This window comes from Hipposideros armiger, unplaced genomic scaffold, assembly GCF_001890085.2.
Source record: "Hipposideros armiger isolate ML-2016 unplaced genomic scaffold, ASM189008v1 scaffold_29, whole genome shotgun sequence".
Taxonomy (NCBI): Eukaryota; Metazoa; Chordata; class Mammalia; order Chiroptera; family Hipposideridae; genus Hipposideros; species Hipposideros armiger.
Window position 1 is genome coordinate 4,783,852 of NW_017731379.1, and position 18,164 is coordinate 4,802,015.

General features: G+C 37.3%; 1 protein-coding gene across 2 annotated transcripts in view; it reads right to left on the reverse strand.

The window, feature by feature from the left end:
* PPM1D (protein phosphatase, Mg2+/Mn2+ dependent 1D) overlaps positions 1-17,130 on the reverse strand; it is a 47,246-nt gene extending 30,116 nt beyond the window's left edge. The window contains exons 1-2 of one of the 2 annotated variants that reach the window (XM_019636760.1): positions 16,425-17,130; positions 2,871-3,099 (exon numbers count right to left, since the gene is read on the reverse strand). In XM_019636760.1, the coding sequence (XP_019492305.1) occupies positions 2,871-3,099; positions 16,425-16,896 (701 nt within the window). In that variant the 5' untranslated portion in view covers positions 16,897-17,130. The remainder of the gene's footprint in view (positions 1-2,870; positions 3,100-16,424) is intronic. The other variant, XM_019636762.1, reaches the window with a different exon arrangement.
* Positions 17,131-18,164: the final 1,034 nt, after the last annotated feature.

The following is an 18,164-nucleotide window of genomic DNA, read 5'->3' on the forward strand; positions in this document are numbered from 1 at the left end:
GAGGACATTTTTTATGAAAAAACAGCTGTTTTTCAAAGCAAGCATTTAGTGAGAGGATTAGCATTGTTTTATTTTTATTTTTATTTTTTTTTAGCTGAGCCATCCTGCCACCTGTTGGCAGCTCAGCGGCAGCTCAGCTCGGGCTGGGACTCGAACAGCTGTTGGTCAGAGCTCACACTCTTGAGCAAGCTCTTAACCAACTGAGCCACTCGGCCGGCCAACAAATATTTTTAAATGTCTCCATTTTAATTTCTACTATGATAAAAACAAAAAGCTCTTTGAGGTCCTCAATTTTTAAGGAGGTAAAAGGTTCATAAGACCCAAAATATTCATAACTGCTGTAACTAGAAGAAAACATAGAAAACTTTAATAATGTCAGTGGGAGAATTGTACGTATGGCAAAAATCATAAAAGAGAATAAATTTAATTACATTAAAATAAACTTCTATGTGGTAAAAAAAAAATTTCAGGAGCAAAATCAAAAGACAAACTATGAAAACAACATCTGAAATTTATATCACATGCATTAGATTAATTCTTTAATGTGTAAGTGGCTCCTACATTATTAATACAAAAAAGGCTAACAACATTCCCCCAAGATGAAGATACAATATAAACAAATACAAAAAGGAAACATAAATGGCTCTTAAACAAATAAAAAGATATTCAACCTTTCTCATAAGATAAATTCAAATTAAAGCATCACTAAGATGCCTTTTTTAAACCTAAAATTGGATATGATCAAAAAGTTCTGTAAGTATGTTGTCAAGAGCATCCACATACACTGCTGATAGAAGTGTAAACTGGTACAACTTCCATGGAGACAAATAGTTATCAATATTCAAAACATACTCCTCTTTGGCCCAGTAATTCCACTCCTAGGAAATGATCGTACAAATATACTTGCACTGTACAAAAAGATACATGTGCAGTATTTTTTGTTTTATACTAGTGTTTGTAATAACAACAAAAATTAGACTATCCTTCAACAGGAGAATAATTAAATAAGTAATGGTATTCCACACATGGTAGTTTCATATTTGATTGTGCATGAATCTATTGAAGGATACACAGTAATAATGGTTTCTTGCATGTAGACAGGAATTGGGTGGCCTGTGAACAATAATACTTGAGAGACCTACTATAGTACATTATTTTATGCTACCTAAATTTTAGCCAAATGAATGCTACCATTAAAAAAGTGTGTGTATGAGGGGCCGGCCGAGTGGCTCAGTTGGTTAAGAGCTCACTCAAGAGTTTGAGCTCTGAGCAACAGCGGTTCGAGTCCAGCCCGAGCTGAGCAGCCGCTGAGCTGCCAACAGGTAGCAGGATGGCTCAGCTAAAAAAAAAAAAAAAAAAAAAGTGTGCGTATGTGTGTGTCTATACACACACATATATATGTAAATCACTCAGAGAACTGTCAATATTTGGTGTTTTTATATACTATTCTTTTTTCTCTACATAGTTGAGATTACACTATAAATATAATTTTATATCCTACTTATTCTTTGACCAATAGGCCGTCTCCATTATTAAAAATTACCCATATATGGGAGTTCGTTATAATACTTACCTTTACTTATATTTGAAGATTTTCATAACACGATTTTTAAAACCTTACCTATAAACATTATTTTAATGGCTATTTCACAGTCAGTGTTATGAATATGTATTATAATGTACTTAACCATTCTCCAGTTGTTGGGTCTTCTAGTTATTTCCAGCTTTTAACAGTCATTAAACATTGCTGCATTCAATAACTCCGTTCAGATATTTTAGTCCACATTTCAGGTTTCTTTTTTAAAGTTAGATTCCTGAAATTACTGAGTCTATAATATTTAAAGCTACTGGTATGTATTATATTCCACATAGGTCGCACCAATTTATAATCCTACCAATAGAATACCTGTTTCAACAAAAATAGTTAAGGAGTGCCTCTTTTTTTTTTTTTAACCTTTGCTAACCAAGAAGAAAGACATGGAGTTTCATTTACATAATGTTAAAAAATTTTTTCAAATGTTTATCACTCTTTTGTATTTTTGTTGTTCAAACTTCCTCTCCTTGATCCATCTAGGGGTAGCAGTGTTTTACTTACTGATTTTTTGAATTCCTTATAGTTTAAGGATATTCATTCTTTTCCCCGGCTTACTTTTCTGAAAAAGGCCTTTTGATTTAATAAAACCAAGAAAGAGAGGCGAGTAATATCATGGTAAAGCTTTAGTTAGAATGATTATTTAGAAAACAGTAGATTCTATTTAACTTACCTCAGACTCTCAGTTTTTACCAATTAGTATTGGGAAAATCTAAAATTTTCTCATGTTATTCATTTCTCTGGTTTTTTGGAGTAAGCTTATATTTTAGTTTATATCATAAAAATATTATGCTGAAGTCGATTTCAGTTCATAGTTTATAAACTATTTATACATTGATACAATAAGTTGAAACAGAAGAAGAAAAAAGGTTTGCAGCACATATGACTAGAAATCAAAGGAAAAATTCTAACAAAATTTATTCCCAAAGCCAGATTCAAAACATTCTACTCTGGAACTCTAAGGGCTGCTCTGCTCAGATTCTGAAGATCATGCTTATCAGTATGTAAAAGGTTTCCATAAATCTTTGTATGTGTTGTTACTTGAGTCCCACTAAAATATTATTTCCCTTTGGAGTCATTACCAGAAATAAAACAGTCAATTCAAAATAATGAGATAAATATGAATGCGCAAGGATGGGTACTTTATCAGGCAAACTAAAACCCTGCAATATCAAGCAAGTCACTTCGTTAAAATAGAGAAGCAGGTCAATCTAGTTAGTAAAGCAGAAAAGGACTAAATAGAATAAAGAGAGGAAAGACAAAACAGCACAATGATTACCTCCCACCAAGTCCTTCGATTCGTTCTCTTTCCTTGGGAAGTTCTGGCTTATGGTCCTGTGTTACTTCCACAGCTCTAATGAAATCATCCTTCGGGTCATCCTGAATTCCAAGAACCACTCCTGAGTCACCCACGTGAGCTACATACATCTTCATGCCCCGTATGATGACCACACTGGCAGTTGTCCCTGACGTGCTCGGAAGACCTGTCATGGTCTTTGGCCATTCTGCTGTAATAAGAAATAAAACATTTTACTATTCCAGGTATAAACATCAATACTGCATCAGAATAAAAAAGGCAACAACATAGGTTGAATTAGCATGTTGAAATTTGAATTAGCACCGGAAAAGATTTAAGAAAACTATTTGAAAGCTATTAAAGGACTTCTGTTAATCCCTTCATCAGTATATTAATAAATTAATTTTATAAATAATATTACATAACAACCTTCAAACTAATCCTAGGAGAAAAATATTAAGGACAGGTTTACTAGTTCAACTTAAGTCTTAGTCCTAACTACATTCAGTGGCAAGGATGTATTAAGAGTTTTGATACTTTTATTTAGTATACGAGGTATAGCCAGTAGCTTATTAGCATCTGTTTATTAATCTCTCTTTGAAAAGATTTTCAGAAAAAACTATGTGATTTGTTTTTGAATACTCAACCCAATAAACAGCATTTATTGAGTACTTACTGTGTACCAGGTTCTGTGCTAAAAGCTTTACATGTATTATCTCAAATAATACTTGGAACAAACCTATGAGTTAGGTAAGATTATTCCCATTATTTTCATTTTGCAGATGAGAAAATCAATACTTTGAATGGTTAAGAAACTTGTTCAAGATAACTCAAATATTAAGTGGCACAGACCTCCATATTTCATTCAAACATATACTAATTAAATTCAGTCATTTAAAAGTTCTGAAATATTCTGTAATACTAAACTGTAACTTATAGCTCAAGATAGCAGACTGAGTCCAAACACTAACATATTCTCCCCTCGAAAATCCCATTGAAAGGACAGAATACAAATATTATAAAAGGTCCAGAGCAATCATGAAACACAGAGAAGGGTCATAAACAAAGGTGAAAAATTCCTGGAATTTTAAACAAATGGAATTATATTGAGGGAAAAATCAGAATGCAAAACTTGTAATCCAATATAAGTTAAAGGCACAGTCAGTAAAGAAGGCAGTACATCAGTTTTCCCTGTTAACAGAGTCCCAGAAAAGCTCAAACTCAGAGGCAGTGGTAAAGGCCAAAGGCAAGAATGGATGGTAGAAGCTTCGCAGGTTAATTTAAAACTGCAGAACTAGGTCACAGTGCCTAAATTCTCTGCATGTAAAGGTGAGTCATTTTAGTTCCTAAGCTGCCAGTAACTATAATACCTCTCCTTGAAGGAAAGTAGTGTATCTGTTGCTAGGATCATCAGGGTCTCAAAGGGGATGAGGGAATGAGAAATGTGGACCTAAAAAGCTTGACGTGCCTATACAACTTTCATAGCCACAATGCTTCGCTAATATATTCAGACTAACTAGTACTTTTCTTTTTCAATATTATATATGCTGAAAAGACATCTCTTGAACCCTACAGTGCCATCTCCCCATCCCATCCTACAGATGGAACCCACCCTGCAGAGGGCCCTATCACTCATAGCAGAAGGTTGCCTGCAATATATGAAATAATGGCCTTCACAATTACTGAGGAAACCCAGAAAGCTGCCAATATTGATGAAGGTAGAAATTTATACACATACACATATATACATATGCAAAACCACCTGAAATAACAGGACACATAGTAAGTGCTCAATAAATGTTAGTTTTTGTTGTTATAACCACTTTTTAAGAAAAGCAAACAGCCTGAGAGGCACCGAGTATGTGAAAAGAAAATGCCCCGCCCCCCCTCGCCCCCCAAAAAAACCATTTATGGAAAAATCAAAAGAATCTATAGGAAGATAAAGCTCAGTAAGTTCCTGGATATAAATACTGTTATTAAAATATCAATTCTATTTCTGTAAATCAGCAACAGAAAATGATAAAATGTAACTTTTAAATAATGAATTCCAGGTACATTTAAAACCTAACATGAAAAACAAAGCTAAAATACTTAGAAGATATATAGAAAGGTACGTTCATGATCTTCAGGGTAGGGAAGAACTCCCTAAAGACAAAGAATGGGCTAGCCATATAAAGAAAATAATTGTGAAGTTGCACTACCATCAAAATGAAGAATTCCTGTTCATCAGAAGATAGCATTACTAGAGTGAAAAGACAAGGCACAGAATGGAGCAGATAATTTGCAATATATTAATATATACATGCCAAAGGAATGGTATCCAGAATATATAAAATACTCCTACAAATAAAATCAATCAGACTACACAACAGAAAAATGGATAAAAGGCTCGAACATTGAACAGGTCTTTTACAAAAGAGGAAACCCAAACAGCCAAAATATACAAAGGTGTTCAGCTTCTTCAATTAACAGGGAAATACAAATTAAAAACCACAGTAAAATATCACTGCATAATTATTAGATTGCATAAATTAAAGTCTGACAATAGTATGTGTGGTTGAGAATGTGGAGAAACATGTTCTATCATTAACCACTGTTGGGAGTATACACTGGTACAACCATTTCAGAAAACATCTAGGTATTTTCTCTTAAAGGTATTGTATGTTCTTTCACGACCTCTTGACATATACCGTAAATTAATGTACATGTATATACAATACATATAAATGTTCATAGCAGCACTGTTCATATGGGCTAAAAATAAGCAACAACCCAAATGTCCTTCAACATGACAATAGATTACACTACATGTAACATAATCTCACTAGAAGCATGAGATAAAAGCATACATACAGCATGATTTTCTTCAAAAAACAAACTATCATGTTTACAGACAAGTGATAAAACTATTAAAAAAAATAAGCAAAGCACTACAGAACTATCATCACAACAGTCAGGATGGTAGTTACCCCTTGGGGGAAGATAAAAACATGAGGTCAGAAAGGACAAACGGACTTCTGGAGTGCAGGCAATGTTCCCTCTTACCCAGATGGTGTTCATTTTATAATTATTCATTAAACTGTATGCTTATGTTTTATGGCCTTTTTTCAGTGTGTTATATTTCACAGTTTTTTAAAGTTAAAAAAAATTAAAAAAAGAAGAGGGAGAAGGCATCAAATTTGCAGGCATAGATTACAGCAGACAGCTCCCTAGCCCATCCAATTTTGCAGTTTGTTTACAGATATCATTTCCCAGAAGCTTAGCCTAAAGTATATTGTATGTTTCTTTAGCCCTTTCCATTATTTTGTGTGTTAAGTATAGCTTTTGCCAAAACCTTTTCTTTTTAAACAAGATAGAATAGATTCTATTTTATGCAGCTAAGAACCTAAACAATAAAATCTATTGTCACAATAAAGGTGAATGAGGTGAGCTCCCAGAAAGAAGGGTTCTTAGGCACATTTAGAAAATAAAATTTATCTACAAGTATGCAAGTAATTCAGCTGTTTGCAAAAAGCACCTAAAACAAAATGGAAAGGAAGAAAAAGAGCTAAAAATAAAAGGATATTCAAAGAAACAATATTAACATTATTTAAATCACATTTTGGGTCAAAAGCACTAATATGTAACAAAGAGATATTCTGCAATGATCTAAAAATACTGAATGCTTTCTCTATTCATTTGAAATGTCACCTTTTATCATATGCTACATTTTCCCTCATATCTATTTCTGGACTCATGCTACTAGTCTATTTATGGTACTTTTTAATAATTGGGAGTTTAAGTATCCCCCAATTATTCTTCTTTTTCAATATTCTCTTAAGTATTTTTCCAGATGAAATTTAGAAGCAAGCAACTTGCAAAATTAAAAAAACCAAACCCTGCTGAAGTTCTGACTGAAACTACAATTTATATATTACACAATTGACATCTTTATAATTAGTCTTCCTTGTTTTCTGCTTTACACTTCAATCTTCTAATTTTAAAAAAATAACTTAAAACTAGGAGCATATTAAAAGACAGTATCAGATAGTATATGAACTCTGATGTAAGTATTCTAAGCAAGAAAATATGCATGAGTCATTAAAAAGACTAATACATTTTATAATAAAAATATAAAATTTATGAATGAAGTAAGGCTATTATAAATAAGTATAGACTATATATGTTCTCTGTGATAAATTTAAAACTTGGGGTACTTATGTACCTACCATGTACCAATTAATATATACTGAGTCAGTTAAGTCTCAGAAGGTAGTAGGTACTATCATTATAACTCTATTTCAGAGTTGAGGATACTCTGGCACAAAGAGCTTTTAACTCAAGGTCACACCGGTAGCAAGTGGAGAAGCTGGGATTCAAACCCAGGTAACACAACATACTCCTAAACACTATGCTAAGAGTTCTTAGAGAATTTTTCTTTTCTTTTTCTTTTTTTTTTAAGCTGAGCCATCCTGCCACCTGTTGGCAGCTCAGCAGCTGCTCAGCTTGGGCTGGGAATCAAACCGCTGTTGCTCAGAGCTCAAACTCTTGAGCGAGCTCTTAACCAACTGAGCCTCTCGACCAGCCCAAGGTCTTAGAGAATTTTAATGCCAAAGTAATACAGAGCAGTAAAAGCCTTCAGGAAAGCAATCTGAAAATGTGTTATCAACAGCCATAAAAAGATATACTAAGTCCTTGAACCAAATAATTCAGCTTTGAGAACTGTTTCCCCCTTAGGGAATAATCCAAAAGAAGGAAAAGGCTATGTTGCTTTCATTTTAGTCCTTATTTATAGTATTATAGTGCACACTTGCCCAGAACATTCCCCCTTACAGTACTAGCATCCCGATTTTGTTCTGGGGCCCACACACAGCCTCTACTGCCTGAAGGTCCTTAGTGGAGCTGAAAAACTTGCTGTATCTCCTGGCCTAAGGGTAGTAAAATGACCTAAACTAAGCCAGACTCTTTCAGATATTTGTGTCTTAGATAAGGCATAAAACCAGAAAACTATTGGAGCTGATTCATCCCAGAGGCTAAAATTTTTCAACGTGTCCCAGAAGTACCCTGGTTCTGTCCATTTTGAGACCTGGGAGATACCTAATGTCCTTCCAATACATTTCCAAGTTCTTGTCCCTCCTTACTGCAGACTGAGTCCATTTGTGTTATTTTCAAAGAACTGTAATACAAAACCAGTACCACAGAATAGGTTGCAGGCAACTGATCCTCAGAAAAATGTCAATTAGTTATGGAACCAATAAAGGGTAGAAGGCATCAAGATTCTCGTTCACATTCCAGATGGTAACTGAACAGCCTGTTGCTAAATTTATCAATAAAGAAAACAGTGAGCAGGGCAGGCCGAGTGGCGCGATGGTTAAGAGCTGGCTTGGGACACCAGAGGGCCCCGGTTCGGATCCCACATGTGAGGGCCAGTGACACTGCCCTCTACAAAAAAAAAAAAAAAGAGCTAAGGGGGTCAACTACTATTGGGTTTTGTTTTTCAATGAAAAACGTAGAAAAAAAATACGTCATGACTTTTCCGAAAACCCAATAAAGAGGACTTGAATCCAGCCCATCTAAAACCCAGTGAATTCCCAAACCTATCTCACAGCTATCAATAGTTTAGTCCCGGAATAACCTCAGCAACTAATAGCTTCCCCTCACAGCTCTTAATTGACAGGTCAGGAAGCCTATTACGGTAGAAAAGGCCAAGTGCAAAACTTTGGAGCACCGCAACAATGACACTCTCTTCTGAAATAGTAAATTAAATGCATTATCGCATCTCTCCAAGAATCACAAAGATTGATGTCACCAATTAAACATAAAAGCAGGGTGGGGGAATAAGAGGGAGAAGATGCCGTCTGAGTGATAAAAATAAATAAATAAATACATACATACATACATACATACATACATACATACATAAAAATTTTAAAAAGCAGGGTGGTAGCCTATATATTCCATTTTATAATTTGACCATTGCAAAAGTCTAATAGCTCTTGGAAAATGACAGTGGATTATAATCAAACAGTGATTCCAAATGCAGCTGCTGTTTCTGATTTATTCTTTTTACTGAAAGAAACAAATATAGCCTTGGCTGTCTGGTATGCATCCAGCAGCAGGGCCCTGATCAAACTGTTACCTAGGTTCCTGGAAGTATCATCCAAGGTTTCTGATCTTTCTGAGACTTGTTCTTCAGGTTTACTTTTTCTTTTTTTGCATGAATAATTGACAGAATTTCTTTTTCTTGAACCAAAGAGTACACTGCCACCAAGACATCCCATCACTCCCAAGTAATATTATAATATCTAATGGCTACAAACAAAGGCATTCTCCTACACAAACAGAACCAACCATCAAAATCAGGAAATTAACATATTGATACCACTATTATCTAATCCATACATCTCGTCCAAATTTCATCAATTATCCTAATATGCTTTATAATAAAAAAATAAAATTCAGCATCCTTTGTTATATTTTACTTATGTCTCTTTAGTCTCTTTCAATCTGGAATGATTCCCCAAAGTATCCTGGATGGTTTTTAGAAATATTAGGCCAATCATTCAAGAATGTCTCTCAATTTGGGTTTGTTTCAAGTTTCCTCATTTTTGTATTCAGGTTATGCATTTTTGGCAGGAATATCATAGAAGTTTTAAATGTGATCTTCTCAGTGCAGGCAGTATACAAGTCCAATTTGTCCCATTAAAAATGGTACTACCTTTGATCACTTAAGGTAGTATCTACCAGGTTTCTCCACTATAATCTTTTTCCTTACGCACTTAATAAGTATTTCATAGAAAGATAATCTGAGATAATGAAAATATCCTTGTAGTGGGTTGAATGGTGCTCCCCCACCCCCCAAAAAATGTACGTCCACCCAGAACCTGTGAATGTAACCTTATTTGGGAAAGGGGTCTTTGTACACGTAATCAGGTTAAAAATATTAAGAAGAGATCATCCTGGATTAGAGTGAGACCTAAATGCAAAGGAGTATCCTTAAAAGAGAACAGAAGGGAAGAAGACACAAAGGAGGTGATATAAAGACAAAGGAGATTGTGTGATGCATTTACAAGCCAAAAAATGCCAAGGATTGCTGGCAACCACCAGAAGCTAGGACAGAGCTTGGAACAGATTCTTTCTCAAAACCTCCAAAAAGGAACCAACCTTGCTGACACCTGGATTTCAGACCTCTTGACCCCATGAGAGAATAAATTTCCGCTGTTTTAAGCCACCCAATGTGTGCTAATTTGTTACAGCACCTCTAGGAAACTAATGTAATTCTGTTCCTCCAATTTTCACCCACTAATTTTACCATTCATTGATGTTTCTTGCCTGAATCAATTATTGTGATGTTACCAAAATGTGATTTTCTAGTTCTATAATTCCTTCTACATTAGTGGACTTTTATTGTAAATAAAAGCTTTACATCAGCTTTATTCATGATAGCCCAAAACTTCAGACAACCCAAATGTCCACCAATAGGTGAATAAACAAATTGTGGTATATCTATACAATGGAATACAACCTGGTAATAAAAAGGAACGAACTATTGATATATGCAACAACGTGGTAGCACAGATCATCTAATATTGGTCAAAAGTAATGAATGATTAACAAAAAATAGAAAAAAATCAGTACTTGATAAACATGGTAAACTCTTTCAGATCATGTAATATGTAAGAGGGTAAAGGTCCTTGACAGTAAAAACTGAGATATACCAAACTAAAGATACAAGTTTAAATTCTATGACTTAAGAGTTTTCTTCAAATTTAGTTCTATCTCACTTTCCTTCCACCTCTCCCACCCTCTTCCTGCATCTGTCCTTGTCTGTCTTTAAATTTAAAGTAATGAAAACTATGTCAAACCTAGAACCAACAATTTAGGTTAAGACCAGTTTCTTCATAATTCCTTTGGTCATATTCTTCAAAGTAAATGCTCTGATCTTCAGTCAAACTAAGTTAACAAACAAAACTTCACATTTTGTCTTCCTTTATAAATACTGTGACAAATTTTCCTTAACATCAGAGATCACATTTCATTTATTTCAGTAGTATGGTGTTATCTTTCTGTTGGCTCTCTTGATAACATAAGTCAATAAACTATGATACACAGGGAAAAAAGCTGGACTTTGTTCACTATCTTATTTGAACTAGCAAGAGAAAGGGTCAATAAGAACATAATTTCAAATGAATGAACCTATAAAAGCATACACAAGCTTTAAGACATTATTTCTTAGAAAGCAAGCATACCACAAGAACAGTAAATCCATATATTTGGATTTACTGTTCTAATTTACTACATAAATTAGGCATGTACAATAACTTAAGATCCATAAATAATGAAAAATTTTAAATATAAAAAATGACTTATTTTTTGTAATTTTTATTTATTTATTTATTTATTTATTTAGCTGAGCTATCCTGCCTTCTGTTGGCAGCTCAGCGGCAGCTCAGCTCGGATCATGAATCAAATCGGCGACCCTGTTGCTCAGAGCTCGCACTCTTGAACGAGCTCTTAACCAACTGAGCCACTTGGCCGGCAAAAATGACTTTCAAAAAAGATATATTCTGGGCCGGCCGAGTGGCGCGATGGTTAAGAACTGGCTTGGGACGCCAGAGGGCCCTGGTTTGGATCCCACATATGAGGGCCAGTGACATTGCCCTCTGTAGCTAAGATGCTGAACAACAGCTCAACCTGGAGCTGGGCTGCCCTGAGTCGCCGGCGATGGCGTAGGCTGCAGCCCCTGTGGCAGTGGGTTGCCATGGGCTACCGTGTGTAGCCAGCAGCCAGCGTGAGCGGCCAGCAGCCACAGTGAGCGGCCGTCCAGAAGCCGACAACTGATCTGCCTCGCCTGGGAAGAGCACAATGATGGTGCCAACTTGGGCCAGTGAAGCATCGTCCTCCACAACTAGACTGAAGAACAAAAACGACAGCAACTTGTCTGTTCCCTTTCCCCCAATTCCCCAGCACTGTTTCCATCCCCCCAATTCCCCAATAAAAATCTTTAAAAAAAAAAAAAGATATTCATATACTCTCTCATTCCATGCTATATTTATCAAATCCTTCTGCCTCAAGACAAAGATAAGTGATTTAAATTTTTTCGATAACTTTTCCTTTATAAATTTGGGAAGGGTACACATGATGCTAGAGAAGTCAAGTTTAATATTAATTAAATAAATCAAAAAGGGCTTAGGAAGACAGAGGAGGTATTCTTTAAAAATATAAGAAATACGTTAACACCCATCAATATGGCTACTATTTTTTTAAAAGGAAAATAACAAGTGTTGGCAAGGATGTGGAGAATTTAGAACACTTGTGGCATTGCTAGCAGTAATGTAAAATGATGCAGCTGCTGTGAAAACAGTTTGGTGATTCCTCAGAAAATTAAACACAGAATTACTATATGATCCAGCAATTCCATTTCTAAGTTTTATGCCCAAAAAAACTGAAAACAGAGACTCAAACACATACTTGTACACCTATGTTCATAGCACCACTATTCACAAAAGCCAAAAGGTGAAAACAACCCAAATGTCCATAAACAGATGAAGGGATAAACAAAAAATGTTGTTTTGTGTTATGTGTGTACATACATACATACATATGTACACACACACACACACACACACACACACACTGGAATATTATTAGCCTTGAAAAGAAAATTCTGATACTATATAATTTGGATGAACCTTAATAAAGACATTATGCTAAGTAAAAATAAGACACAAAAGAACAAATATTGTATGTTTCTTCTAAAATAGGAAAATTCATAGCAACAGAAATTAAAATAGAGGTTACCAAGAGCTGGGGAAGAGGGTAACAGGAAATTATTGCTTAATGGGTAGAGAGTTTTCATTTGGGATGATGAACAAGTTCTGAAAACATACAGTGATGATGGTTGCACAATATTGTGAACATACTTAACACCACTGAATTGTAAATCTAAAATGAGCTAAAATGGTAAATCTTACATGTATTTTACAATTTTTAAAAGGGGAAAATTTTTTTATTTAAGAAAGCTAATTTGATCATTACACCCATAGAAATTCAACTAAACTAGCAGCTACTTTGGAATTGTATGGTCAGTCTTAGGAGATTAATAATAAGATGTGTAGTAAAGCAATCTTTGCCCCCAAAGACCTCCAGATTTAGCTGAATGGCAGATAAGAACATAGAGGTTATCTCACAATGGTCTGTGTGATCACTAGAGATTTCACAAGGCCAAAACTATTTTCATAATAATTCTAAGAGTTTATTTGCCCTTTTCACCGTGTTGACATTTGCACTGATGGTTCAAAGCAGTAGTTAGTAAAACTGCTGGTGCCTTAGCAGGAGTAAAGACACTGGCACCAAACTTTACTAATAGTAGTCATTGTATTCTCCACAGCCACCCACTTACATTTTTTTTTAAAGCATACTAGTTACACTTAAGAATGTCCTTGATGATGGAATAAAAAATTTTATTAAACCTCCACCCATACTTTTTAATATTCTGTATGACAAAAAGGGAAGTATGCACAATAGGCTTCTGGTTGCATATGATGGCTGCCTAAAGAACTTCTGACTGTGTAAGTTATGAAATGAACTGGCCACATTTTTCACACACCATCATTTTTACCTAGAAGATTAATAAGCTGTGTTAATAAAACTTGGGCATCTGGCATACATTTTCTTCAAAATCAACAAAGTGAGCTTTTCACTTCAAGAAAAATAACTGACAGCATTTGTTGCCAGTGATAAATTTATAATTGCTGCTTCAAAACTTACATTTTGGAAAATGTGTATCCACTCCAGTGTACTTGATAGCTTAATTTTAAGACTTTTCTGATGAGATCAGTGATATTAACAAATGTGTCATTTTGCTATTGTATAATTAAAAAACCGGTATAACTCAGTGAACCATTATTTTCCAAATGACTAATGCATCATGTCACAAAATCACATGAGTAAAAGATTCAATCAAAGTACAAGAGCGACCAATGGATCTTAATGTAAAATGACAAAAAGTTCATTCATAAGGTTTCAGATTCCATTTTGACTAACCTTAAGAAACTACCACTTTGGTATAGACTATTCACAATTATCAGAAAAGACAAACTATTCCTCCTTTTCCTAATATGTACGTGTGTTAGGCTTCCTTTGCTTTATATACTTCAACCAGACAAGACAGGTCAATAGATTCAATGCAGAAGCAGATATAATACTTATTTCAATATTTATTTGGGGGGAAAAGTGGTTTTTCATTTAAAGTTTTAATATATGTTTATTTTTGATAGATTAACATTTTTTAGTTTCTCAGTTTTAATTTCTCATATAGCAAATATGACAAATGTAGCCCACATAAAAGCTCTTTGGAGTCCTCAATCATTTAAGAGTACAAAGAGTTCAGAGAACAAAAAGTTTGAGAACCACTGCTATAATCCAATGAGTCCTTCAAAAGTAGAAACAAAGGATGTTTAATTCCAAAAGAAAGAACACTTCACAGAAGAAAACATTTTGACTTAAAGACTGAGGAGTATATTTTTCAGTTTTGTTTTTTTGGGGGAGAGGGGAATTTAAGAAAATTGGAATATTTCAACAAGGAAAAAGATGAGTAGACTAATGTGATAGAAATGTGAGTAACATAAAATTGAACAGGGAGTCTGAAGTTGGACTCGGAAGGAATTGGCCTCTAGATTATAAACTATAGTTTGTTTACAGAAAATAAGGAGCCATCCATGAATTTGGAACTGAAGTACAATTTAAAAAAAACAAAACCCTGCATCTCCTGTGTCAAGACTTCTATATACTCAGCAATACTCTTTTTTAATTCAAGTTTTAGGATGGGGTGCAAGGTTTAGCTGTAGAACACAGCAAACTTGAATTCTTGTCTGGTATATAAAGCTCTAAACCATGCCTCACAGGAGTGATAGCTTGATTCAAAAGTATGTGTACATCAAAAAACATACACATTCACATTTAACAGTATGCTCCCTGCTTCATTAAAAAATGCTCAAGTAACAGGGCTTATACTTTGTCCTTTTTCAAACATATGGCAAAGTCACGTTGCTCTAAGTGTACAGCAAAATAAATGGGACTAAATAGTTCTTTGTGTCTAATCTTCCTCTATCTCGTCTTGCTGTCCACTCCCAGTTGCACTGCAGGCAATGAAATGACATATTTCTGGAATATACTGCAGTGCTTTCGGCTCTGCTCTGCCTACACAACAAAACAAATCCATAATAGGGGCCTCTGGGATTGGATGGGATACGCCTCCAACACAGACTGACTGGTTGTTCTGTGAGTCAATCAAGTAATTCTTGGCAGAAAGCCAGGCAAATAGAAAACAGACTTTGAAAGAAGCTATTCTACAACTCTCTGATAATACCTTTTTAAAAATATTCTATATTCTATATATGACCAATGTTTACACTCTTCTCTATGTCTCTGCCCTTCTGCTGAAAATAAAGCAACATTATGTTATCATAAACAAGAGTATTTTTTAATGACGGAAGTATTATCTTTTCTCTAAAAAAGATTCATGCCCTTCATTCACAGCAACGGATAAGCAACTATAACTCTGTATGATAACATATGTTGGGTACAGAAACATTGCTTTAGAAGACATTTAAAGCTTAAGTGAAACTACAACTACACCGACTTTTTAGACTTTACGGTCTCTATTTCTTTTTAGCATATCATTAAATCCCCCTTATCTCGTTACTTTGACAGGCAGTTACAACTCACAAGTACTTTTTTTTTTTTTTTACTTACAAGCACTTTTAACTAGGAACTGTTGAGAACTATCTGACAGCAAATAACTAAAGCCAACTACCCCCAAAAAACCGTGTACTGTACTTTTTAAAAAGCCCTGGCAGAATTTAACACACATCCCTAACGTCGGGCCAGTTTAAGAGATAATAACGCATTCCGTGCTTTTTTTTTTCATAAGCAGCACAAGCATAAAGATCCTAAAAACATTTTATGGTTACCACAACCGAATTCCTTCCAAGGCTTTAAAGTCGCTGATGATTACATTTTAGCCTTCCTAAATTAGCCTCCAGTTTACTCCAACTGCCAGCCATCTGGGATCAATTTGGAGAACTGACACCACTGGTAGGCAACCGATAGGGACAAGCCTTTCAAGCGCAAAATTATGACAGATTCTAAGGAAACATTCTAATATTTGCCATCTCTCGCTTCCTTCGCGTGGCCCTGGTAGCAACGTGTGTTCAATTCACCTCTGGCCAAAATCTGGCGCCAGGTTTCAAACAGGTTTTCCCCGCGCTGCCACCAAACTGAAGCAGCGGAGAGCACGGCTTCCCATTGATCCTTGAAGGGTGCAAATAAAGCGAGGAGCAGTTGCAGGGAGACAGCAATCCTATCTTTCCCAAGGCCACTTTCTTTGCCCGGACCTCCACCCTGCAAAGTGCTCTTAGACCGAGATGAGTCTTCATCTCAATCAATGTACACTTTGATAGAGCTCTCGGCGCCGGGGTTCACGCGGTGCTGGTACTATAAACCCCCTCAACTGCCTGAAAAAGAGGCGGGAGCCAAACAAACCAGGGAACTTACCCAGTTTCTTCCACATGGCGAGGTGACAAGCGAGGAAGCCCTTGCGAATGGCAGCGCAAACCCTCGCCGGCTCGGAGGAGGTGAATCCCTTCTGCTTCTTGATGAAACCCCATAAGTGCTCCCGGGCAAACTGTGCCGCCTCCCGCCCGCCGTGTCCGTCGCACACGGCGAAAAATGCCACAGAGGAACGGCGGCGGCAGAAGCGGCCGGGAGCCGGCGAGGCCCCGGCGTCCGCGAGAGGGTCGCGAGCTTCTCGGGCTGCCACCGCTGGGCCTTTCCCCGAGACTTCGTAGCCAGGAAAAGCCGGCGGTGACGGCTGCAGAGGCGACCGCTGAGAGAGCGACCGCCGCGGCGAGGGCTTTTCTTCAGCCGTCGGCTCGGGCTCCACCACGATTTGAGTAACGTCCTCCATGTACTTCCTCCCGCCCTGGTCGGAGAAGACGCTCACTCCCAGCGAGTACAGCCCCGCCATGGCCGGCTGGCCGGGATCCCGCCGGTCCCACGGAGCCCGCCGAATCCGGCGGCGGGAGACACACTCGACGCTCGCCAGCCAACTATTGTTTATCTTCGACGACGCCGAGAAGGGGGAGGGGGCGGTCCCGAAGGTTGAGGGGTGCGCGCGTTGTCAGGACTTGTCCGCGATAGCTGGGCCGGAGCGCTAGGGCAAGAGAAGCAGAGCTGCCGCGCCTGCGCAATACGCTTCCCCCGCCTGCCCGCGCCCACCACACAAATCAGACGTTCTCCCCAGCTGTCGTCACTCTGCTCTCTGGACCCGGCCAATCCGGAGTCGAGTTGGGGCGAACCCGCCCTCCGCCCCCAACCCTCTCTCCTCCCTGCAACTGCCGCGCTCCCTCCTCCCTGCGCGGGCACCCGGCGCGCGCAGTACCCAGGTCGCTTGCTGTTTGCTGTGGGTGTTTTCGTCCTCTGGGTTATCGGCGCATACTGAGCACTTATCAGGCAACTTGGGCTGTCACCTTTTTGCTCAGTCCCTAGGACCGTCATGCTGCTTACTGGCCTTGGCGTTCCTGCTGGTCTTTCGGGGAAAGCCGTGTAGGCTCGGGCCTCCACGAATCTAGACGGAAAGACCTTCCATTCCTTGAAGTGAAATGGCGGGAAACCTTACTTCGAAAGGTCATTTGTGAACAGGCTGGAAAAAGGGTGGCACTCTAGAACTAGGTTTGGGTGGGCTGTAGCCGACTGGGAGTTGAGGAGGGAGGTAGTCCAGTTTGTGTGGCTAAGAAAACTTGGGAAATTTCCATCGTCAGGTACACAGTTCCGTTTCACATAACGAGGTATGTCGGAGACTTAAAAGGGTTCTATTTTAACCAGTTGTTAACATCTTTTGAGCTTTTGTTAAACGTAGTACTTTTTCCAACGAGCCCTGCGTACAGCATTTTTTACTCCTTTGGTTCTATCACTTCAAGTTATCATTTGAAAATAACAAAAACTGCCAAGCGCTCGTGTTCTAACAGTTTGGTTATATTCCCCACTCTGTGCCCAGTAGGTTAAAATATAAGCGTTAAAACCTTTGCACGGATTTCCATGGAATTAAAAATAAGCCTCAGAGTGGGCAGGTTAGTATGTTCTCAGCAGCAAACGTTCTTGTAGTGAATCAGTTTAAAGTTCACTTGTTCAGATTTTGGCCACTTCACCATCAATGCACCTGTGTGCCCTTTAATGCACAACCTTCAGGATTTTCAAATGGAATAACACTAGTACAGAAATGGAAATGGGGAAAAT